The sequence below is a fragment of the Rissa tridactyla genome, chromosome 2 (assembly GCF_028500815.1).
Source record: "Rissa tridactyla isolate bRisTri1 chromosome 2, bRisTri1.patW.cur.20221130, whole genome shotgun sequence".
NCBI lineage: Eukaryota > Metazoa > Chordata > Aves > Charadriiformes > Laridae > Rissa > Rissa tridactyla.
In genome coordinates this window covers 26,104,973-26,130,278 of record NC_071467.1, presented here as the reverse complement: position 1 = coordinate 26,130,278, position 25,306 = coordinate 26,104,973, and the positions used below count along the sequence as shown (strand labels likewise).

At 40.5% G+C, this 25,306-nt stretch overlaps 2 protein-coding genes across 4 annotated transcripts in view; both read left to right on the top strand.

Annotated features, from left to right (window-relative positions):
• The first annotated feature begins 4,491 nt into the window (after positions 1 to 4,491).
• NDUFAF6 (NADH:ubiquinone oxidoreductase complex assembly factor 6) lies at positions 4,492 to 24,800 on the top strand. 3 transcript variants are annotated; one of them, XM_054190528.1, is made up of 9 exons: positions 4,492 to 4,678; positions 8,149 to 8,248; positions 9,208 to 9,330; positions 13,926 to 13,982; positions 15,559 to 15,661; positions 18,379 to 18,512; positions 20,292 to 20,393; positions 24,094 to 24,150; positions 24,657 to 24,800. In XM_054190528.1, exons 1-9 carry the CDS (start codon positions 4,497 to 4,499, stop codon positions 24,783 to 24,785), a joined length of 987 nt encoding a protein of 328 aa, XP_054046503.1. In that variant the 5' UTR covers positions 4,492 to 4,496; the 3' UTR covers positions 24,786 to 24,800. The 3 variants fall into 3 exon arrangements, with proteins under 3 accessions (XP_054046503.1, XP_054046504.1, XP_054046505.1); XM_054190529.1 differs by having other exon boundaries at positions 4,544 to 4,678; positions 8,149 to 8,252; XM_054190530.1 differs by lacking the exon at positions 24,094 to 24,150 and having other exon boundaries at positions 4,544 to 4,678; positions 8,149 to 8,252.
• The window catches only part of PLEKHF2 (pleckstrin homology and FYVE domain containing 2), a 36,680-nt gene continuing 31,665 nt past the window's right edge, over positions 20,292 to 25,306 (top strand). The window contains exon 1 of the mRNA XM_054190538.1: positions 20,292 to 20,393. The gene's annotated coding sequence lies outside the window, so the exon portion shown is untranslated. The remainder of the gene's footprint in view (positions 20,394 to 25,306) is intronic.

Sequence of the window (25,306 nt, the reverse complement as noted above, 5' to 3'; positions counted from 1 at the left end):
GTTTACCAGCACACTTATCTACAGACAAAACTACAAAAAAATAAACAAATGCAGCAGCAACAAAGATGAAACCTCTTCACTGCAACATCCTTTTGGAACTTTCCATCTACTTTGTAATTAAAGACTTAAATGTACAAACCACGGAAAATGGGTAAACTGTGTTTTGAAGTGGCCCAGTGCTTGTTACCACATGCATTAATGTATTTTTCTGTGGCCAGCAGTAAAATGACTGCAGTTAGACATGTTTTCTTAGTGCACTACTTTAAACAAAGATTTTTTATTGAATATTTTTAGTAGTACAGGTAAAAATAACTGCATATGCTTGTTTGCTGTGGCATGGAACTGGACAGGAAACACTGTTGTTACTACACACAGATTTTTCCTTAACTCTGATACTGGAATGAATCCAGGATTATTCAGAAGAGGAAAATGAGAGAGAGGGAGAATATATCCTTGCCCATGTAAGCATAGAGAACAGACCTGTTAGATCACTGTTCATATTTCTGCTCTCATCGCTACAGATGAGGGATCCTGGTGCCAGTCTCCCATATTCCAGAGAACCCCGCAGCCTCTGGCCACTGGATATTCTGAGGCGTGTCTCTCTCTCCTCTCTTCTCCTCTGCATGAAGGCTTTTTTTGGTACAAGCATGTGAATATACATAGACCTCCTAAACTTCAGCCTCTGTTTGGCCATCATGGGACAGCTGAGGGTCTCTTTGTCTCATTTATATGTTGACAAATAATATCCGGATGTCCTTTTAACAAGGGTTGGCTGTAACTAATTGGTATTTCCTGACACAAAACTCGTTGGGTTTTTTTCAGAAATTCCGGGTTAGAGCAATAACTGAATTATCTCTACCTAAATCAGCCATTGCTGTCACTAACACTGCTGCCCAAGGACTTCAGAGTTTTATCTGAGGAGTCAGCTGGACAAAACACTGCAGTAAGAATTACACATCAGAAAGACAAGCAATCACCTTTCAACTTCTGAGAGAAATATTGAAAAAGGTGGTGAAATGTGCTTTTTGACAGAAGATCACGGAATCACGGAATCACGGAATCTTCAGAGTTGGAAGGGACCTCTAGAGATCATCTAGTCCAACTCCCTGCTAGAGCAGGATTGCCTAAAGCACATCCCTCAGGGCTGCATCCAGGCGGGTCTTGAAAATCTCCAGAGAAGGGGACTCCACAACCTCCCTGGGCAGCCTGTTCCAGTGCTCTGTCACCCTCACCGTAAAGAAGTTTTTCCGCGTATTTGAACGGAACTTCCTATGTTCTAGCTTGTGCCCATTGCCCCTTGTCCTGTCACTGGGAACCATTGAAAAGAGCCTGGCTCCGTCCTCCTTAAACCCACCCTTTAGGTACTTGTAAACATTAATCAGGTCCCCCCTCAACCTTCTCTTCTCCAGGCTAAAGAGTCCCAGCTCTTTCAGCCTTTCCTCATAAGGGAGGTGCTCCAGTCCCATAATCATCTTGGTTGCCCTACGCTGGACTCGCTCCAGTAGTTCCCTGTCCCTCTTGAACTGGGGAGCCCAGAACTGGACACAGTACTCCAGTTGTGGCCTCACCAGCGCAGAGTAGAGGGGGAGAATGACCTCCCTCGACCTACTGGCCACAGTCTTCCCTATACAGCCCAGGATGCCATTGGCCTTCTTGGCGACAAGGGCACACTGCTGGCTCATGGATAATTTGCTGTCTACCAGGACCCCCAGGTCCTTCTCCTCAGAGCTGCTTCCCAGCATGTCCGCCCCTAACATATACTGGTGTTTGGCATTCTTCCTTCCCAGGTGCAGGACCCTACACTTGCTTTTGTTGAACCTCATTAGGTTCTTCTCTGCCCAGCTCTCCAGCCTGTCCAGGTCACGCTGGATGGCAGCACGGCCCTCCGGAGTGTCGGCCACCCCTCCCAGCTTGGTATCATCAGCAAACTTGCTGAGGATACACTCTCTCCCCTCATCTAGGTCATTAATGAATATATTGAACAAAATTGGTCCAAGTATTGACCCCTGAGGGACACCACTCGTTACAGGCCTCCAACTGGACTCTGTGCCGCTGATCACAACCCTCTGGGTTCTGTCACTCAGCCAGCTCTCGATCCACCTCACTGCCACGTCGTCTAGCCCATACTTCCTCAGCTTCCTAATGAGGATGTTATGGGAGACAGTGTCAAAAGCCTTGCTAAGGTCAAGGTAGATGACATCTACGGCTCTCCCCTCATCCAGCCAACCTGTTATAACATCATAGAAAGCTATCAGATTGGTCAGGCATGATTTGCCCTTGGTAAATCCATGCTGACCGCTTCCAATAACTTCCTGTTCCTCTATGTGTTTGGAGACGACATCCAGAATGAGTCGCTCCATTACCTTCCCAGGGACAGAGGTGAGACTAACCGGCCTGTAGTTCCCTGGGTCCTCCTTCTTGCCTTTTTTGAAGATTGGAGTGATGTCAGCCTTCCTCCAGTCCTCAGGCACCTCTCCTGTTCCCCATGACCTTGCAAAGACAATGGAGAGTGGTCTAGCGATAACATCTGCCAGCTCTCTCAGCACTCGCGGGTGCATCCCGTCAGGGCCCATGGATTTATGAATGTTCAGCTTGGCCAAGTGGTCTCTGACCCGGTCCTCCTCAACTAAGGGAAAATCTTCCTCATTAAAAAAAGTTTGTAGACGCCCCTTACTGAGCATAAATTTTCAATACAGTGTTAAAAACTCACTAAAACATTAAGCCAAATCATTACTACCACTACGTTGGCAACACAGAAGGCTAACTTACTAGAATCAACACACACTTGAAGAACCTTTTCAAAAACTATACATGATAGGTGAAATATTTACTTAAGGGAAAAACGCAGTAATTTAATGAGAACAGTAAAGGTACAAAACAATACGAAAAAAATGTCAGCACACTGAGAAAGAGGTCAGGATTATTGTTTTTATATGACACCTGGTTTACACTTTCCTTACTAGGGGTTTAAATCAGTTTAGCACCATTTTGGTTCATTCAGAGATTAACAAAAGTTAATATTTTATAGGATTTATTTATAATACCCTTGAGGTTTAGAGTATGTTTATGTAACCCTTCTGCCAGGAATTGGCAGCAGCTGAAAGAGCTGGATTCATTTATCTAGGGGTTCTCTCTGAAAACTTAAACAACAGCAGTTTCGGCCTCCACCCAAAGCTAAATGACCTCCTTTGGGTGCCTTGACAAACAATAAATCCTGCTCAAGGCATAGCAAGGGTTTAAAACAAGGTCCAGAGTTTCAAGACAAAGAGAACTTTACAGGCGAGAGAATGGGAAGAAGAAAGGCTCAGGGGAAACCCGCAAGAGCCGCTAATCAATAAAATAAATAATGCTTAAGTGAGATCCCTAACCTCCCTCTCCTCCTCGCCTCTGTGACACAAAATAAAGGCTTGCTCTCATTTCCAAACAAATGCCTTGTCACATGAACGTCACAGCCCACTCAAAACTCTCCCCATATTTACTGTGTGGCTTCACTTTACAGCTAAGCTAATGAACATCTGTATTACTGTCCACAAACCGGGAGATCCTACCCTCTTTCCAGTGCACAGCCCCTGTGCTGGAGCTGGTGCTCTGACCGTGCAGTGAACTGATTCAAGGCACCAAACTGGCAGAGAAACGAACTCAGAAAAACCAAAAGCGAGCAGTGGATGTGTTTCTGCTGGTTTAACTCCCTGAAACAACTCACCGTACCATAGGCTGATGGTTAAAGCTGGCACCAGGGAAGAGGATGGCAAGGCTGGGGTTAGAAAAAAAAACCAGACTGCTGTTGCTTCTCATAATAACTAGGTTGGGCTAGTTATTAATAGGTTGGGCTGGCGTAGTTTTAAGATGAAACTGTTCTTAAGCATGGTGACACTTTTGTGTGAATTTGCTGGCCTGTCCCCATATAGGCCAAGCTTTGAGGGAGAACAGCTACTCTGTCCATGACTACAGGACTAACGGGCCCGTTGTGTCTCTAAATAAACTCCAGCCATCCTGTGCGGTATGGAGCCCCTCTGCCAGCCAAGAGGAGGAAACAGGGCCTCTGTTGCAAACCTGAAACACAACATTTTACTGAGGACTGAGGCCTGGGGTCAGCTCTGCTGCCCAGGCAGAACCACCCTGCTCCATTCCCGCATCCACCAAACCCACCCAGAGGCTTTCCCCCAGTCCCACAGCTGCTCCTCTAAGCCTCCTGTGCCCGTAGCTTGGACATTTTTACAATTCACCTTCCTCAGTTTTGGGGGGGTTACCGGCTTAAAACCCCAAGTGCCCGGTTTCCCGGGGAGCAGAGGAATTCACCTCAGCCGGGGGAAACTGAGGCAAAGGCGTCAGGACGGACGCCATTTGCAGGACAACAAAAGGCCGTAGGGCTCCCACAAAACCCCGGGTCGAAACCGCCGCATTCTCGGGTGCCATCTACTGGTGTTGCCTCCGTTAAACGTTTAGAGCGAGTGGGCCCCGGGCCGGCTGACGGGAGGGGCGGAGCGGCGGGCAGCATGGCGGCCGCCGCCATGGCGCGGGGCGGGCTGCGGTACGGGCCCTGCCACCCCAGGCTGAGGGCGGCGGGCGCCCGCGGCGGCCTCCCGTGGCCGGGGCTTGGCGGCGGGAGGGCGGCGGCGGCGGGCTGGGGCCGCCCGGCGCCCGGAGGAGAGGTGCAGTACTGCGCCGAGCTGGTGCGGTGAGTGACCGGGAAGGCGAGGGGGGAAGGGCCCGCAAGGCGTGGGGTTTCCTCTTCTTGGGGGTCGGCGAGTCTGTCGGAGGAAGGCTTGCGAGAGCTTCCCTCCTGACGGAAAGGCGGCAGAGTTTCCCGGAAAAAGAGGACTGGCGTTTTCCTCCTCGGCCTCGCCCGGGCTGCCGTGACCGCCAAAATAACCCCCGCGGCGCTGAAGCGAGCGGCGCCGGTAGGTGGGGCTGGGCCGGGGCCCGGCCTGCTCGGGGGCAGTAGCGGAACCTCGAGAAATACTTAAGCTTACATGGATGATTTAACCTGTGAACGGCAATTTCCCTCCCCCGCTTCCCGCACAGCTGCTTTTCTTCGGCCATACTGAACGTTTCCATGTCGTTGTGTCGGCTTTTTTTGGAGAGAAAGATCGCCGAAGTGGATTGTTTAAAAACAAGAGGTGCTTTGAGATCTTCTTGGCTACTGGGAAATAGCCGAGCTTCCAAAGTACTGCTTGGAAAAATGAGCAAAAGCAGAGGAAATCCAACAGCTGGGCAGACAGCCCAAGTAACTGACCTGGATACAGGAGGGGGAAGAAGTCTAGTTTTCAAAAGTACCCATTTTTGTCAAATCCAGAATGCTCCAAGAGGAGCAGGAGCGCAGCTCAGACACGTCCAGGCCAGGCAACGTTTCCTGCTTGGCATGTGGGCCATAAACAACGTGTGTAAACAAGGCCCTTCACTGCTTTTTAGTCCACAAGAGTTCAGAGGTACAAAGTAAAAAATTAAACAAGTCTCTGTGCAAAAAGACTTAAGTACTTTCTCTTTGGGTACAGCTGTCCTAGGTGGTTGACAAAAGCAGGGAGAAGGCTTCCAAGTGTGTATAGAAAGAGTGGAACAGGATCGTTTTCTCCAAGCTGATGCTTGCAAAAGATAGAAAGGTGTGTATGATCAGCAGTAATGTTTGAAGTAGGAAAACTAACGGGAAGAAGTGTGACAATCTTAGATTTTCTGTGCAGCACGAAGCAGCAGACCTTTACAAATGCATCAGAATGCATAGCCAGGTTGCATTTTTCTTGACAAAACTTCAGATTACAGCTTTTATTTTTCCTGGTTACTCTACCCAGGATTTACCTGTTACTCAGGTGATCAGTGGCTGTCTATACGGTTAATATACAGGTAAAATGTTTTCAAACAAACAACTGTGAATAGAGTAGTTAGGTTCCAAGGCACAGAAGCTGAGATGGCTGAATTTAAACTTTTTCTTCGTTATTTTTGTTAAAGCATAAGAAGGAATGCTTATAAAAATACACAAGCACAATACACAAAATTACACAATATTCAGAATAATAAAATGAAAGGCGGTTATGCTATTGACATCATTTAATTGAAGCTGCTGTTCACAGTAGCCCATATATTGCATGGAAATCATAAGTTATAATAAAATAAGAGAAAGAGAAAGGAGTTACTGTTCAAACAGAAATAAAACACTTGAGGCTATGCAAGCATCAGCAATTCTCTAGTCCTGAATTTGAGTCTCCCACACGTTAGGAAGAACAACAACTGAATTATGCTTTAATGGTGTAGATTGCAATATGGAAGGTGTCCTTTCTCTTCGGTTTTCCTTTTTATGTTAAATAACTCTTTTACAAGTAGCTTTAAGCTATTTGATTAAAAATACGTTTCCCTAGCAGGTAATTTTTCTGTCTCTTCCTGTTTATGATGTCTGCTCTGAAAGACAAGCTTGTGACTTGATGGTATAATAGAGTTTTGTAACATGTAAGAAATTCTTTTTAAGACTTTACATTTTTCATTATTCTGAAAGTCCAGTAATGGTCATAACCGACTTTTCTTCCCTCTGTAGGTTCACATGGAAGCTTATTTGAGAGGGAAACTCTGAAAAATAATACTAGACTTAAGGTCATTCCCTCCTTTCTTCATTCCTTACCCTAATACACAAAGAGAGTTGGGGTGGGACATGATCTATGGCAATATCAATTTTATTTTACAGGGTGAGGCTTAATGGATTTGCTTTTCTATTGTTATGTCCAAGAGCATGCTGTCAACATAAAATTCACGTTTCTTTCTGATTTTTTTCTTAGCTATTTTTTGCGACACTTAATTTTTAAGCTTAGAGTAATTGGAAAAAAACCCAACATGCCACCACCATTACTAGAGGGAAGACAAATTTCTCTATTGTACTGCTGCTTATTTTGTGTAATGTGTTTCTTTGTTTCCTTTCTGGAAGTAGAGGTGGTTCTGTGTTGTGTGAACAACGCAGTGTGACTGGAACTGGGAAAATGTAGCTGTGTAAACCTTTCAGTTCTGCCCAGGATGGGCATTATTGGATATTGCTACAGACGGGAAAAAAATAGTAGGTTTTGAGCTGAAAATGCTTTTCAGAAAGTGTCTTAACTGAGGGAGGTTTGATGCATCCGTTCTTTAATATGAAGGTAACCTTTAAGGCCTGGTAAAATTCACAAATGGCACTTTTTTGTTGATGCTTCTGGGTTTGCATCAAGCTCTAAAACAAGTTTCACATGTGTTGCGAAAACTCTAAGCATTTGCTAGTTGTCAGCTGCTGTGTTTGTAGGGGTAAGAACCCCTGTTAAATCTCACTTCCTTTTTGTTTGATGCTAAAAGTAGCAACCCTAATAACTCTTGGTTTTAGGTTGGCTTTGCTATTTTAAGCTCACATTCAAAAGAAAAATGAGTACATGTAAGAGTAGCAGACTTCATGAAAATAAGTAACTGTGTTTTCCTTGATACCTGCTTCTCTACTCCTGAGGCAAAACTTGGAGTTGCTGGTCCTGTTCTAATAAAGAATCAGGTTACAGGGTTATCAGAAAGTACACAAAAATGTTGTTCAAAACAAGCAATTTAGCTTTTCAGAGGTGACCCAAGTGTTTTTGTTAGCTACAGTTATGTATGATTTTGCGATGTATGATTTTGCGATGTATGATTCTGTGCGCTGTGATTGTTTTTAATTTAATGGCACACCCAAGTGGCCAAACAAAGGCATATCACTCTGGGTTGGCAACAAGTTACCTGCAGTGAAACTGCCAAGATCCAGAGTTTTTGTGCTTTGAAAATAGTTGCCAATAAACAAAAACGTACTGGTTAAGTGAGTGCTCTTCTGCCAAGATCCAAAGCACAATCTCTTAAAGAAATGCGGTTTCATGTTTGGAACAGAAGTCTGGAAGTTGGACAATCTGGATTCTGTTTGCAGTTCTGCCACAGCCTTGTTCTATGCCCTTAATCAAATATCTTGAGATCTGGATTTGAGAGGTGCACTGAGAGTTCAGGCAGCATCCCCTCTTTCTTGGAGTTTGTCTTATTTTAAAATAAGCTTAAAAGCCGCTACTTTTGCAGAGTCAGAGTTTTGAGCTATAACTTATTGCTACTATTTTAGGACTTCAGTGCTAAGCAATAGCACACCCAATTTACATAGAGCTATAAATAATAAAGTATTTTTTCATTCTTTTATAGAAAGCGTGACTATGAAGGGTTTCTGTGTTCTCTGCTGTTACCTGCGGAATCTCGAACCTCTGCTTTTGCCTTGAGAGCCTTCAATGTGGAGCTGGCTCAGGCAGGTATTAAAATATATTTATGAACTCTGGAAATGTAAAATAACAGTTTTAGTATTCTAAATTACACTAGGAGGTGGTGTTTTGCTGAGGTTAACTCTTTGTACTGTAAGGGGCAATGAATAAATAGTGCAGTATAAACCTCTAGTTTTGAATGGCCCTTGGAAAGTAGCTAGCCTCCCCCAATTTATGTTGTTTATGTATATAGTTTTTCATATACATAAACAACATAAATTGGGGGAGGCTAGCTGCTTTCCTCTTTGTTGTGCAATTTAAAATTAAATTATAACAAACAAGCTGTGGTACTTGATACTGTTATGTGATTGCATCTATGTCTTGGCTTCAAATGCAGTGGTTGAATTGGTAAACTGCTGATAAATCCTATATGTAGAAGGTCTGTCAAAAACTTGGATGATATAATCAGTCCCAGGTCTTTGTTGGCACAAGCTAAGTGATGGAAAGGCTGCCGAGAGGAAAGTTTGTGATTAGAGAGTTGTGGGAGGGGAGTGGCTGCAGTCTCTCCCCTTTGCTAGGTGGCCAGAAACTGCCAGTGCAACCAGGAAAGCTGGAAACGCATGCCAGAAAGGAGTGATCTGGGAAATGTGCTGACCAAGCTAAATCCCGGATAAGCTTCTGTGGGCTGTGCTTCTGGCAGCCTGTGGTGCTGCCCTCCCTTGCTGCTGTTGCCACTACTTCTTTTCCTTATGGGAAGAAAGCTAAGGTCAGGGTCGCCCAGGACTTGATCTCCATGGGTTTCAAGGTCAGGTTGTGGTGAAGATTTTTTTTTTTTTTTTTTTTTTTACTCTCCATAGTGTTCTTATGCTTTATGAGGAATAAATGTAAATTCAGAACTGAGCGCTTTCCCTACTGAGTTTGGCTAGGTCCTGTGTCTGTCTTTACAGTGTAGATAGACCAAGTGCCTTAAAGACACTGAATTTCACTCCAGATGTATCCTTTCCAGATTAAAGACTCCATAACTCAGAAGACTACAGGACTGATGCGAATGCAGTTCTGGAGGGACGCTGTGGAAGAGATATACTGCGATAACCCACCACATCAGCCAGTTGCTACAGAACTGTGGAGGGTAATTATGTACTTTTATCGTCCTATAATTCGATTAACTAAAATATTACTGTGGGAAAAAACGTCATTGTTTTATGTGTGCTGCGTTGCATAGTTAACAGCATTATTTTATATAAAAAAGATTATGTAAATTGTATTCGTGTCTGCGTGTGATGTTTTAAGCTAAGAGCAGAGCTGGAGGAGAATACTTAGGTAGGACCTACTTGGAGGGTCAGACTTTAAACCATCTGCTTTTTTCTCTTGTTTAGGTGAAGGACAGAGTAAATTGTGGTAAGCCGTAAGTTGATAGCAAGTGAAGTGCATAAGTATAGTTTCCTGAGCCAGTGCTAGTCCTGCCTGAAGAGATTAAGCTGTACAAAAAGGCGGGAGACTAAGCACAGGGGTTGAACTAGCAAATAGGGTATGAGGAAAAGCCCAAGATCTTCATGCCTAGTTACCGGGTAATAGGAAGAATATTAATGCAGTCTTCTTCTCGCATAAAGAGTTGCTTGATGGCGTCTATTTATGTATTATGTTTTGCATAGATCCTTTTGCGTGCATTGAGTAATAGGGAGCGTACTTGTGAACTTAACAGTGGATTGAGTAACAGGGAATGTACTTGTGAACTTAACAGTTTATTTTTACCAAGATGCCTGAGTTCTGCAGGCACTAGAACATCACACATAAAGTACACCTACAGATCTGTTCCTCTGCTGGTCATGGCCAAAGAAACGGGGGCTTTCTTGCAAAATTTTTCGTTCCTAGTTAGGACTGTCATTGATACGTTAGATGAGTGATTGAAGGTGTGAAGGCAGTTTAAATGGATTTCCCTTTGACGCTGATATAGAACCACAGAATAATTTAGTTACTAGGGATTTCTGGTTGTCATCTAGTCCAACTTGCCATTCCAAGGTCTAACATCAAAGTTAGGTTGGGTTGTCAGGGTCACATTGAGTTGAATTTTGAATTTCTTTGAGGATGGAAATACCATACATTGCTAACTTGTCATCTTAGGGCCATGGGCCACAGCAAGTCTCAGAACCTTCCAAAAGAGCAGCTACTGTAAGGTCTCTATAAGATCAGAACTTTAAAGATCTCTGAGCTCCTGGACAAAGAAAAGCTGCAGTTTGTCTAGGTCTCAATAGTTGAATACAGTTAACGTAGATCTCATAGGTAGGTGGTTTTATGGACCTGCTGAAAAACAGGCAGTGAAATGTGGAGTCTTCATCCAAGTATTCATCTGCATTGTTCCTCTTAAAATCCTGGGAAAAGCAGGACACTCACTGTAACAGTGGGTTAGAACAACGCAGTTCCAGCGGGATTAGAGCATTTCACTTGTTGCCATCTTGGCTTCACATCCACTCTGTTGCACCTCTGAGACCACAAAAATGAATCCTTTCCAAATCCTCTTTTAATGATTTTTGGCACTGCTGAAACTGTGTCCTGTCCCTGACTCTTCCTCCTTCAAATGTGAAATAAAGCACAAGTGAGCATTTGTTCCTGTCCGTCACCACTCATGTTCAGATTAAAATTGGAATTTAAACAAGACACAGTTTGTTTAACTAAGAGAAAACATAGGTAAACCCAAGAAGTAAAACAAAGGGAAAACACCTGTTACAGTCACTTTTAGGAGGACCAGAGCTATTCATAGGTGTCTGCAGCTCAGATAATCTAAGTGTGTGCTTTAGCCACAACAAAGTGTTTGTACAGTTAGAATGAAGACTGGCAAATGTTGTGAGCCTTGTTATGGGATTATGGGAGTTGAAGATGCACCTAGGGTGATTTTTTTTTTTTTAATGCAGACATTAAAATGCTAAATTGGTTGTTCTGCATGTCAATCTGTCTGTGCTTTTGCTTTTGTTTCATTCTTTCTGTCTCTCTTCGAGCATAGGGCAAACTTCTGAGGAACAAGACTGTTTTCTTCCAAAATGCTTTTGTCTCCTTTCCAAGGAGGAACTTGCTTTAGCGTAGCTTAACTTAACTTTGTTTCTGAAGATATCCTCTCATTTAGTTGTCCGATTGAATGGGTTAGGTACAAGTTCATTTGGGATAGGATTGTATATATTCTTTTGACCACTTTTAATTTCAGGCTGCTTGCGGGTGTATCAGTGTGGGGTGGAAATGAACAGTAACTTATAAAAAACCCAAAACATTGTTGTGGTTTAACTCCAGCCGGCAACTGAGGACCACACAGCTGCTCACTCACCCCCTCCCCATGGTGGGATGGGGGAGAGAATCGGAAGGTTGAGAGAAAAACAGTTCAATAATTAAAAAGAAATAGTAACAGCAATAATAATAAAAACTGTAAGGAAAAGAGAAAAAAAAAAACAGAGAAAAATAAAACCCAAGAAAGACAAGTGATGCAAATGAAAACAATTGCTCACCACCAAGTGTCTGATGCCCAACCAGTCCCTGAGCAGTCCCCGCCGCCCCCAACCTCCCCCCTGGTTTTATTGCTGACTATGACATCATATGGTATGGAATATCCCTTCGGTCACTCGGGGTCAGCTGTCCCAGCTGTGTCCCCTCAAACTGCTTGTGCACCCCCAGCCTGCTTGCTGACAGGGTGGTGTGAGGAGCAGAAAAGGCCTTGACGCTGTGTAAGCACTGCTCAGCAATAACTGAAACATCCCGGTGTTATCAACACTGTTTTCAGCACAGATCCAAAACACAGGCCCGTGCAGGCTGCTCTGAAGAAACTGAACTCTGTTCCAGCCAAAACCAGCACAATGTTCAGATGTAAATCATTCAGATATTGAGATAACAATTGCAGCCCTTGCCTACGGCTAAGACTGCCAGTCCATACTCCTTTCTCACAAAATAGAAAATTGATTTTGAAGTCGAAGAATGAATTGGCCTATCTTTGTGATAAGATTTAACTTTAAGTATGATTTCTCTAAAGGAAGACCAATAAAAGACAATCCAAACAGAACAGGTTGTGAAATACGATGTTGAAAAATAATTCAGAAGGTATTTCTAGGAACGCTAATACCTCTGCATGTTGCAGAGCACTGGAGGGAGCTAACAATCCAATCTGACCTGGTGACCTTTGCACTCAAGATGTGATTTTATTTCTACATTCCAGCAAATACCCCAAGAATGACCAGTTTGAAGAGCACAGCTTCACAAATGTTCAAGAATGTTGTTGCAATTCTCAGAAAGAAGGATTTGGAAAGACAGTTGAACTCACGAGTATTGCAGAGCTGTTAATAGAATTAGTATGTCTTTTGCGTAGCATATTTTATGTAGACTCTTTTCTTGCTATTAAGTTTGTATGAGGACAGTTTTGATTCTCCAGAAGAAATACTGATTTATCGTGTTAAATGTGTTCCTGAAGTTTTGTATATCCTAGAATACTCACATTTGGATTCTAAGAGTTTTATGCACTAGTAAAATATATAAATAGCCTTTAATAGTATTTCTAGAATTATTAATAGCTCAACTCTCAGAGAGTTTGATATAAACTTATATGGCAACTGTATGATATTTGTTCTTACTTATCTGTCCATTTTGAACATATGAAAAGTGAGGCCTACTTCTCCATTAATTTCTGTGGAAGAAGACAATTTTTAAAACTTCTGCAAAATGAGGATCTGTGTGTTTGAGTGAAGGTAGCTCAAAATGGATGTAATGTACAAATCCGGTGATGTAGCAGAACTCAGTTTGGTGCTTTAAGGCTTGACCTCTGACTATTTCAAGGATTTAATTTACAAAACAGTACTCAGGATGAACAAATGAGATGCAAAACTGGCATTTGTTGTTGTAACTTAAAATTTGCCTTTTCACATACCAAGTACTTCCTTAACCAGATTTTGTTGAGTCAACAAGATTCAGCAAGATGATCTAGTTTTGCCAAACCCTGAAAGAATATTTACAAATGTAATGGATGAAAAGAAGTTGAAAGTGAGCTGTAAAGGCTAAGATTGTGAGAAATGTGTCTCATAAGTTTTTTTAATAAATATTTGTATATGTGATTGTAGTGTTTCTAACAGTGTGGTCTGCAAAATTCAGTGTGTGTAAGAGGTAAGCTGACAGAATGAGGTGGTACAGGAAGGAAGTCAAATACAAGATAAGAGCCAAAAGAAAAACATGTGAATATGAAATGCCGTGGGGTACTTTTTTAAACAAAACCACAATATTTGTTATATTACTTTGTCAGGATGCTGTCTTTACAGTACGTATTGATACGTTGTGCTGATGTTTTCTTGAAAATTTCTAGGGGAAATCTTGTTGTTTGACTCTGGAGGAAACTGTGTTCTCTTTGGAGAGTGAAGATAGTTATCTGCAAATATTTTGTGGGAACTCCACAGTGACTCCATGAAAGAATAAATTACTTTCAAAAATATTTGTAAATAAATGCTTTTAGTTAACTGGCTTGATGTCCAAGATTTCATTTTTTGTGTAACAACTTGTAAGAAATGCCAGTTGATTTTTTTTGTATTTGAAGAAGCCAATCATATGATTCTATAATTTTCCACTGACATGCCACTTTGATTTAACCAAGTCAATACAGTCCTTGTAAGAAAAGACTATCTAAAATATATTTCAGCCTTCAGAATGCAGTACTACCATCAGTTTGTATACATTAACATGGATGTTTTATTTGGTAATTTTCAGGCTGTCAAGAGGCATAACTTGACTAAAATGTGGTTCATGAAGATCATTGATGAAAGAGTAAGTATTTACCATTAAAGATCTGATTCTGTTTTTAGTTGTATGTGGGTTTTTTCCCTTTAATTTTATGTATTTGTGTGTAAAACAGAAGTTTAAGTAATTAATCCTTTCCAGACAGTAGTATTTCTCTTTAAGAGTGGTACTGCTTTATTTCCTTTTAATTCTCCCTTGAAGCCTCTACTCATAATTTCTGCTCTTTCTGGCCAAAATGGCTGGTAGAATTTTTTGTTTAGTTTTGCTTTAGAATAGATTTAATTTGTGAGTCGACATCTTTCTTGTTCTCTGCTCTGATAACCAGTGTATCTGTGCTCATGTTTTCTGTTGCTGGTCTCTATTTCTGATTTGAAGAGGTTACCACTAGAGGTAATCCATTTGGAGTTACACTGAGATACCTTTCTGTATGTAAGTGAGGGAGGTTCCATCCTATGGGATTAAGTAGTAAGGTCTCCATATGCAACTGTTAAGAATTCTGGAAAAGTACATTTTAATAGAAGTGGAAATGAAGATGCATGAGAAGGGAAACTCATATGTGGTCTCTTTTTGTGCCATTCCGATCCTGCCCCAAGGGAAAGGATATCTTGCATATTGTAAAAAGTTGCATAAGTCTACACCATTGGCATCATCTTGTTCCTCCTCACCTCTTTTCTTACCATGTCAATTCTTACCCTAAATAGCCTTCTCTTGTTGATGAGTCATGGATATAAAATCTCAAAAATTAAATGATCCGTCTGAACCTTTCTGCCACACTTTTCTGCTTCTCCTTGTCACAGCTGTGGGTTTTTTCTAAGCAGTGTTGTAAATTGGAGCGTTCAAATCACATGAGTTTTAAAATAACGACCCTTTTTTTCGGGGAAAAACAAGAAGAATTATTTCACTAGTACAGTGATGCTGCTACCAACTCTAACACAAAGGCAAGAATGAATGACTGGGGGCAAGAATTTCTTAAGCTAGCGTTGCTGCTAAAGTCAGTGTCTCATGAAGTTGTACCTTGGGAAAATTGATGGTCTGTTACTTGCAGAGTCTCATCACTATGAAAGACTCAGAATTTTTTAGTCCTAACGCTGTTACGTTTTAACCACAAAAGCCGCTAGGACAGGAAGAATGCTGAAGGATGTTATATTTTTGGGGATATTTGCATATGACTTTGAAACTCAGGTGTGTATTTGATGGACTGATTTTTTTTTTTTGCATGTTTTAAAAAATACATACCTATTTATCTAAATTTCTCTGTGCTTCAGATGCGAATTAAATATTAAAATTGGCAACCCCGTAGTGTAAGAATACCATATGATGTTTTGTTTCAGCTGTTTTTTTAATGAAGAATTCTGATTTCTTATTATTGCAAAAGGTTATGTTTGCTTCAGTAACCAGACTTGGATGCAGTTGCATGTAGTTATTTAGTTATGTTAGACTTGCTGTAAGCTTTAACGACTACTTCTATCTGAGTTTATAATCTGTCACTTAATTTTGTCCTTTTTTTTCTAATAGTGGATTACGCTGACTTGACTGTAGTAATAAACTTGCACAAATAGCAGTTATATTTACATTTTACTGAAGTTCTGTGTTCATATTACAGGAGAAGAATTTGGATGATAGAGCGTACCGTAACATCCAGGAGCTTGAAACATATGCTGAGAACACTCAGAGTGCTCTCTTGTACCTCACCTTGGAAATGCTGGGTAGGTGTTTTCCCCTTTTAAGATTTTGTTGATGAGTCATTAGTGCAGGTACAGTATTTGTTGATGTTTCCAAAAGCCCACTCTCTATCCACTGGCGTTTAATTTCAGTAGAAGTTGTCTTAGGTAATACTTCAGATATCTTCTGAATGTGCAACCATACAACTGGAATCTTAGTGCACCTGTCCTAGAACTAAATATTTTCCTTAGAACCCGCTCAGTGGAAAGCTCATTGAAGGGAAGCAGTTTCCTACTGCTCTATTATTTGTTGCTTAACGCTGTTTTATCTTTTCTTGCTCCTGTTACAGTGCATGGTAAATTCGTCCCTTCACCGTATTTTCTGATTGCCCCACTTGTCAGAACACAAAGTGCTGTAGTTACTCTGCAGCTGTTGTTCTGTATTGCAGTGGTGTACACTGGTTATCTTGAAACAACTGACTTCCCAACCTATAAATGTCCCTGGGTGATGTTGTAAATTTGAGTCTGAATCCTCTCCTCTTTCTAAAAGTAGCTTAACTATCAATAATTGAATAGCTAGAAAAAATGCAACGGAAATGATATGATCCTTGTCGTTAAGAGTCAGTATCTGTGTCATGTTTGACATGAGAGTCACAGGTTGGGAAAGTACTGTTCATTTGCAGTGAAGAAGAAGGTGACTTTCTTTTAGGTGTCTGTTGCATTATGGAAATATTCCCTGTATGAGCTCAGATGGAAAAGAGGCGTGAGAATTATTTATTAGTATTTAGTACTGTAGTAGCAATATTTTCCTTTTGCTTATCAGAGTAGTCTGATAGAAGGCCAATGCTGAGGCTGAAAGGGTTTAAAAAGTAAGAAGAGAGATATGGTGACCACGTTCTTCTTGGGAAGAAATGAGGAACCTACCTCAACACCTGATGTTCGCTTCCTCAATAGGAAATCAGTGAAATGTTGCAAGTGTCTTGCTGAACTTCTGATTGAAGAAATTTAGGAGTATGAGACATACCAGCATCTTCCATTTTGAGAAATGTCTTCGATCCTGAAAAAGTTTCATCATGCTTGGGTCACTCCTGATACAAGTCAGATGATCATCATCTTGAAAATCTGTTGGGGGTGCTCTGGATTTTGTAGTGGCCCTATTGTCATGTTTAACTTCTCTTAAACATACCAGTGTAACAAAGTATCTAAGCAGAAGTCTCCTTCACTGCACATTAAACAGTTAACTTCTGTGGTTTTTTTCCCACAAATGGAGGAATGAATTGAACACAGCCCTTTTCTCGGTGTTTTCCATCAGCAGCCTTTTCTAGACTAGGGGGACCTGATCTCATTACAGGTCATGTTTGCGAAATTTCTTGTGCTTTTTAGCTTCTTTATTCCTGACCTGTCTTCAGTTTGTGTGTACCTCTCCCAGTAGTACTGCTGTTTTATTCTTACTGATTTTGGGTTACTTCTTTTGTCAAGCTTATTTTGTCTGGTAATCTTGTCATCCAAAGTCTGGTACTTCTTCCCAGCTCCCGTCATTTAAAAATACTAATACTGTACTCTCTGATTCATTGCCTATGTAGTTAGGAATCTGGTATTACTCAATAATTTTGTTAAACCTTTTCAGAACCTCACCTTTGGGATATATTCCCAGGTTGAGCATGAGTTACTGCAAACTCCTCAAGCTATTTTTTTTTTTTTTTTTTTTTAAATTCCTAGTTGTATGTAAAGCCTGAGCTGCCCAGTCAGTATCAGTAGCTTATATCCATGGATTCCTCCAAGCCACACTCCGCTTTGTGCTGCCATTGCCAAAATAACTCCATGTAGTTTACCTATAGCCACTGTTTCGCAAAGGCTTCTGAGACCCATGCAAGGCTCAGGCAGGCTTAGGCAGTGAATTTTGTACACCCAGTATCATTTTCAGGTGTCAGGCGCACTAGTCTGTAATTCCTGTATCCTCATTTCTTTCTTTGTAGAATGCTGCTTCTGTTAGAGCTTCCGTGAATTTTTAATTTCAATTTTCCTTTAAATTTTATTTTTTCGCAGGTCAGTCCTGTGAAAACATTGTGGCTTTATGATCAGTCTAAGCCAATCTTGTCATGAAGAGTGATGGTGCTGCTCTGCCCAGCTCGTTTCCCTCTTCCTTCAGTTCTCACAGTTGTGTGACCATGCAGTAACTAAAGTTAGTTTTCCATTGCTTTGGTGATCTGATTCAGTTTGCCATGCTACTGCCTCATTGCCCCTGACAGCATGAGGGAAGTGGCAAAAATACATGTTTGGCGGGGGGGGGAGCGTAGGACAATCTTCTTTGGCTTCAGTACACTGCTGAATCAGCTGCAGCTAATTGTGAAACCATGCTGTAAGCATTAATGCTTGTCAGGAATCTCACACTTGAATGATTTTTCTGGCAGGAAGAACAGTTCTTGGAATACAGTTATCCTGGGGGAGGACGTGCCAATGAAAATGAGTTTGAGTACTGATGTATTATGTCTGAATAGGTGCTGCTCTGCTAAGTATACCCTTTGCAGAAACTGCAACAAGCTAAGAGTCCTCTTGCTTCTGGATGTGGAAATCAATTAATTTGCCTGCTGTTTTGCACCTCTGAGATGAGATCTCAAGGCAGTTTATTAATGTAGACAGTTCTATCAAGGACCAACACACTTAGCTTCCCTTAAATATGACTCTGATACCCATCAGGGAAGATTATACCCCTCAAAAGGCTGTACAGTATGTTTTTAAACATATTATTTCTGCCATTTTAGGTGTGAGGGACATCCATGCCGACCATGCAGCCAGTCACATTGGGAAAGCACAAGGCATAGTTACCTGTTTAAGAGCAACTCCGTATCACAGTACAAGACAAAAGGTCTTTCTTCCCATGGACGTTTGTATGTTGGTAAGGAGAAGCAAGATGTCTGGAATTGAACAGTAATAGTGTTTTTAACTGTGTCTTTCAACGCTAGATATGAGATTGTAATTTATTAGCCCAGAAACAAAACACCTTTTTTCTTTATTTTAACTCTTTGTGCTGTGGCCTAGTAATACACCGTTGTCACAGGTTTGTATCTTTTGGGAGGTGAGAGGAGTGACCTTCATGAAACTCCAGGGTTTCTGGTTTTTTATTCTTTATTTTTTTTTATGAAATGTAGTACTATTTTAGCTTTCAGGAATTTTTCCGTTAGTGTATAGAAATACACGTATGAAATGGGGCCTGGGTTTTGGGGTTTTTATGTTGTTTTTGTCTTTTTTCTTTTCCTATTCCCATAAAGGAAACACTGTGAGAAATTTTACTTCTGAACAACCTTCTAGGGTTTCTCTTTACTACCTTTTCATAAATGTGCTGGTGGTTTTGGTTTTTTGTTTTCTTTGGGGGTTGGGTTGTGGGGGTTTTTTTGTTACATATTTGATAGCTATAAGCATATATTCCATACATCACTGCAGGAGATGGTATAGTCCTCCAATTTAAACTATACACCTAATATGCATTGGCATTTAGCAGATCTTGCAATTTGGGTAAAATGGGATTAAAGCTCAAATTTTTTCATTAAGGTTCTCTGGCTAGATCTGTAGGCATCTCAGCAGTTATTCCTTTATCTCCAGTCCTTATTTTTATATTTTAATGCTGTTCTTTTTATACTTCAGCAAAATTTATGTAATTATGGTGATGCTTAAGGCAGTCGTGTTAGTATTTTCTGAATATAATTTCAGTGCAATTGAAAGTTTTGATTTGAAGTTTAGTAATTTAGGTAGTTGCAAAAAACGTAGATAGTAATATAGGTCAGGGTTATAAGACTGCAGAAAGGAGCTGCACCCTGCTTTCAGCCCTTCTGGGACTGGATGGTATGGGAGGCCTTCCAAGTTTTTAGCTTTTCAAACATAGCCTGAAAATTCACAGTCGTTCCTTGCCATGGAAGGTGTTTTACAGTGAAACTGTAAAAACAGCTTGTAGCCCTTCTGTGCGGACTGAGCATCTTGTAAGCATTTCAGCTGCTGGCAAGTATCGCTGCATTCTACTGGAGTCTCTGTCTCTGTGAAGCCTACCTGCCTACCTTTACACAGCTTTCGTATGTCTGAGTGCTCGTGAGAACAGGCAACTGGTGCCATTGTGAATATACCATATTATGTCTTATATTGGTCATTATAGTCAAAGACTAAGTTTGGGGTGGGGTTTTTTGGGTGGTTTGGGTTTTTTTGTTTTGGGATTGTTTTTTTTCGGTTTGGTTTTTTTGCAAGCCTGGTGGTGCACACCAATCCCAAGATAATGACTGACTTCAGAAGCCAGCATGGCTTCTGTGTTAGCTATTACTAACTTTCTTCTGCTTAATACTGGTTCTTGGATTAGGGTTTTAAAAATTGGGCATCAAAACTGATCTAAATTCCCAAAACTTTAAAATCTGACTTGGTTATCTGACTGACCACAAAGTCTTTAGGGAACAAACTCATGCAGCGTGTGGCTGTACCAACTGTTCTCTTTGTTCTCTTGATTTTTTTTTTTTTCAAGTGACTGACAAAAAAACCAAAGGGAAATAAAAAAGGAGGGGACAGTGGTAAAACATTTAGGCTGTTTCAGTCTTGTGTCACTATTTTCATTGCTGGGGCGGATTTTTGAGAGGCTAAAAAGGAAACTTGCTATTTATTGAGGATTTTTCTTTTTGATTTTCCTTCCTATGTCTAGCATGGAGTTTCACAAGAGGATTTCATAAGAGGCAAGCAAGAGAAAAATGTGAGAGATGTAATTTACGACATTGCCAGCCAGGCCCATATTCATCTAGAACATGTGAGATTCCTTCCCTTTTATTTATGTAAATAAACATAATTGATGCTAATCTTCACAAAGCATTGTGCATGTGTGTTGTTAGAAGACTTACAGCTGCATGCTTAATTTCAAATATTTTCAAATTTCAAATATTTTACCTTTAATTACTTGGAGAGTAAAAGAAAAAAACACTACACAAAACCTTTACATACTACAACTACTTCCCTATGAATATTATATTTATCTGTATGTACAGGAGGTAGTTTACTCACAGCCAGGTCCAATTGCATGTATATAAATACAGCCTAAAAACCTTATTACTGGGAGGGAATCTTCAAGCAGACTTTTATAAATGCAACTATATGCCAGCATGGAATAGGCACCATAGAATGCGCTTCTGCGTATGGTATTTCACAGCACAGTGGAATGGCTGCCAGGAAAGCACAGCATGTTGCCTTTAACTGCTGGTTAGTGCGTGTGGGAGGGGGGAACCGTTCCCTAACATGACCAGCCACGCTCAAAGCTATGTTGGGAAAGGTGCTTTCTTGTTTATTTCTTTTCTGGCTCACAGCCAAGTGAATTAGGAAAGACTGTATTTGCTTGGAACAGTGGATAATGAATCCTGAAGAACTGCAGAGGCCTGCTGTATTTTTCTTTTATGCTCTTATTTTAGCTACACTCTGAACTGCTTGTTGGTACATAATGCAAAAACAAAAGAATGTTTCATCAGTGATGCTGTGTCTGCCTTTATCTGGAAAACAAAACTTGCAAGAAGCACTGTAAAGCGTTTCTTATGCCTGCAAGTACATGTACGCATATACTTTTGAGTACTGCACCCAATAGTTCCAGTCAAGGTAGTCTGAAAAGATACCACTTCAAAGTAAAGAAATGCCAGATTTATCTCCACATTTGCACCATTAATATAATCCTCAATTACAGTGTTACCTGTGATCACAGTATTTTTTGCTGTAGAGATAATAGGAGAACCCTCCTTCATTTTTCTGAAGGTAAAATGAGGCATCCGTGGTTTGTTCAGTCAGTGGTTAGTTGATTAATGTTTATAGTTTTTGTTAATAATATGTAGCCTTGGGCTTTATTTTTAATACAGACTATTTATAATTTGCATTTAATGCATTCCTGTTCATGTTGTTTCACCTGATGTTTCAGTTTTTGTTGTCACATGCCCAAGGAAACTGTTTATTCCATGTAGAAGCAGGGAACAGAAACAAAGAAAATGCAAGGTCAAAACTACTATCTTTGTTCAAGCTAAAATATTTTGATTTTTCTTTTTTTATTCCCCACATCTCAACCCATAATGCACAGTGTATAAAACCCATTGACTTTGGTTGCAATTGTGGCTTACAAAAATGCCAAGTGCCTGGCCTGAAATGCCTCATATGAGGGATGGGAGGCAGGGAAAAGGAGCAACGTGTATTTATTGTCCAGCTCTTTAAAATTTGGTCGCTGGTATTGCTTGGAAACTTTGGGACAGAAGCAGGGAGAGAATTCAGTTCTTCAGAGCCTTCCAGATAATTTGATAATTCTTAGTGCATTGGTCCCCTGGTTCCCAACGTGCCAAACAGCTTCTGAAGAGAACAGGCAGAACCTTTCCCCTGCCTTCCTTCCCACTCCATTCCTAGAGCCCTGCCCTTGTTATGCACTGGGAGGGTCCTGTGGAAAATATGCAATCTGATCATGTAATTGGAGACTATACAGAAACGTATAAACACAAGGAAACCAGATTAGGGCAGCATTAGCATTTTGTTCAACTGAATGTTGATCTTGGCACCCTTGCCCACCCCCCTTTTTTTAATGGATGGGTTATATTGTCTTAATTAAAATAAAAAAAAAAAATCCTCTGTGAATACTTGCTTCCAGCCTCCATCATCATCAGTGAAAAATAATTGACAGTGCAGGATCTCTAGAGTGTTCAAATCACTTGAACTGGCGATAATTGGCAGTAATAATAAGGGATTAGCCTCCTTGATAATCAGATGGTCTTTGTTAATGCAAGGATAAAGATACTTTCTCCCCTAATAGATGAAATGGGCTTTTGCTGGCAACATTTGATGGGTATTTCAAGACTTTAGGTGAATGTAAGGGGCTGGTGTCGTTAAATGCGTCTGTTCTCCTGTATAAAACCACCATCTTGTTTTGCCTGAGGGTCTTTTCAGCCACTTACCCTCTGTTTTAGTTGGAATTACAGGGTAGGGTAAAGTTTACACCTGCAGGGAGGTTTCAACAATCCCAGCATTTGTTACACAAACCACATATTTTAGAGGATGAGGGTAACAGTTACCAGCCCCCTTTCACGGTCAGAAGAAACATAATCCTCAAATGCTAAATTAAGTCTCAGCGATTTTATATGAATTTTATTGTAATGTGGCTTTAATCTCGGGAGAAAAGTTTCTGAAGTGTGGTCAGCTCTTCCTGATACTGCAACTGATGACCAGCAGAGGGCAAAATAAGACAATGAAGACTGTGGTTTTCTTTAGGAATTGTGTTGTATTAGAATAAAAACATATAATAAAAGTGCTCTGTCAGTCCCATAGTGATCCTTTCGAAAGCCTGCAAATACATATACATGTTCCCCTTCTTTTCTCTTAAGCACTCCCTCCCCCATTTCCCTTTAAAAATAAGGTCTCCTTTTGGCTTTTTGCATTTATCTCAATTATGCTAGATCATTATGGACTCAATTTACCAAGGAAGATAACGTGCTTTCTGAATGACGTGCAACCCATTCTGGGTTAAGAAGGTCAAGCAAGATTACTTTCTTTTTCCATCTTGCAATTAATAATAGTAAGGCAGAGCAATAGATCAGGGAAGAGCATTTTCCTTTTTTATTGATACGTGCACATACATATATTATTACATCTCAGAGTTTTAAAATAATTTGCCCTCTGGAAAGAGTCAGTATTTTTCCCTCCTGAAGTTTCAGCCTGATTTTCTCAGCTGTCTGGAAAGATCCATGGAAAACTAACAGAAACTCATGCATACGCATCAGTATTCATAAAGGGTTGGTTTGTTTGTTTAAACTGTAAGAAAAGGCCAAACAAGGAGGGATTTTGTATTTATAAAGAAGCATTACGGGAAGATTTGCTTCAGGTCTGTTAGATGTACCCGAGTTGTACATGGGTTTAAATTGTAGATTTGATTCAGCCATGGTTTAGATTCTTTATACATAGATTCTGAGGACCTGAGGCATGGAGATCCTTTCAGAGTCCCATAAATGTAAATGGAGCATAACTGGACTTGTGGGACTGATGGAACACTGGAGCAAAAAGATGCACTTGGAGAAATGTATTTCTGGTCTTCCATCATATCTGTCTCTTGGGATGCAAAGAGTTATTTGGCAGGGGAAAAAAAAGTCTTAAACTGTATTTATCAGGTGCAACCTGGAGCTTTGTTGGAACAAGGGATGCTAATTTACATTGGTTTATTACATGTAAACTGTAAGGTCAAGACATAAAAGAATTTTAGCAGGCCTCTCCCAGTATTACATACTTTCTGTGTAATTACTTTTATATACAGTGAGGGATGGTGCTGGCTTGCACATAATGTAAAATTATAGTTTCAGGATGTCAAAAAAGGATGAAGCTCATAATACAGTCTTTTGGCTCTAGCCATTATATATAGTACTTGATTTTTAATCTGAAATGTAAAATTCTCCTGATAAGTACGTTTGTTTTTTTTCTCCCACTTTACCCCCATTTACTTTCAGGCTAGGTCTTTCAGTAAGAAAGTTCCTGTGAAGGCATACCCTGCTTTTTTCTGTACGGTGGGTGTGATATCATGCACTCTTTAAGCGATGGACTCATTTCTGTGCTAATCTGTTTGTGAAGAGTAGAGTATCAAATTAAGCATGGTTAACTAATGCTTCACATGTCTATTTTGGGAAGAAGTAATACCTAAAAAATATGAATATCGTAATGTGTGTCTGACTGTGGAACCTCGTAGTTTTGATCAACACTTCTAATCCTTCTTTAACCACATAATTTCGCCCGAGATGTCTGTATATTCATAGACCATCGTTCTGATGCAAGGGCACAAAATCTGGTCTATTTTTATAATGTGCTGGTTGGTCTAGTAAAAATAATGCTTCTCTTCACAAGACCTGCCTCTTTTGTATCCTTTGAATGAAATGGTTACATTACCATTTAATAAAATAGGCAAACTGTCACACATTTTTGCACTTCCCCATTCCGTTTCATACATTGCTTTTTAAACTTAATGCCCCGTTATTTGTGTGCATCATACGGACTAAGCTTTTTTCTTCTTTTCTAGGTTGCTTTAGATGATTATTTATGTAATATTCGAAAAGTGGACTTCAATATATTTCATCCAAGCTTACAAAAGAAGAGTACATTATTACCATTGCATTTATATATTAGATCTTGGAAAAAAACATATTAAATTTTTTTAATATGGGTTTAGAGTGCTGAGTTTTTTCTTTAACGTCTTAACTTGATAGAAATGTTAAGTGTCTGACTTCACACTTCTGCAAAGTGCAGTTCATGGGAGACAGCAGATGCGCGTGAATCGTAGCTGTCAGCTTGCTGGCAGTAGTTAAGTTTGTTCTTGGAATATTAGGCTGATGTCTCTGCTTTGCATGTCTGCCAAGTCATATGTCCTTGTCTGAGATTACTTTTCTTGTCTTTCCTGTAATAACAGCAATATGATAGAATTCTTCTTGGACAAATTCTGTGCTAATGGATACTTCTGACAGTTCTGACGCTCTACTGAAAAAAGAAAAAAAAAAAGAAATGACTGTTTTGTTTGTGCCCAAAAGCAGTTACAGTAAATGCCTTATAAATCAGCTAAGCAGTTCTGTTCAGTGCAAGGAACAGACTTCTTGCAAGTACTAATGATGCTTCATAGTTGGAAGAATGAGCACATATATTTGAATGCAAGAAAACTGTCAGGAAAAGCTTTAG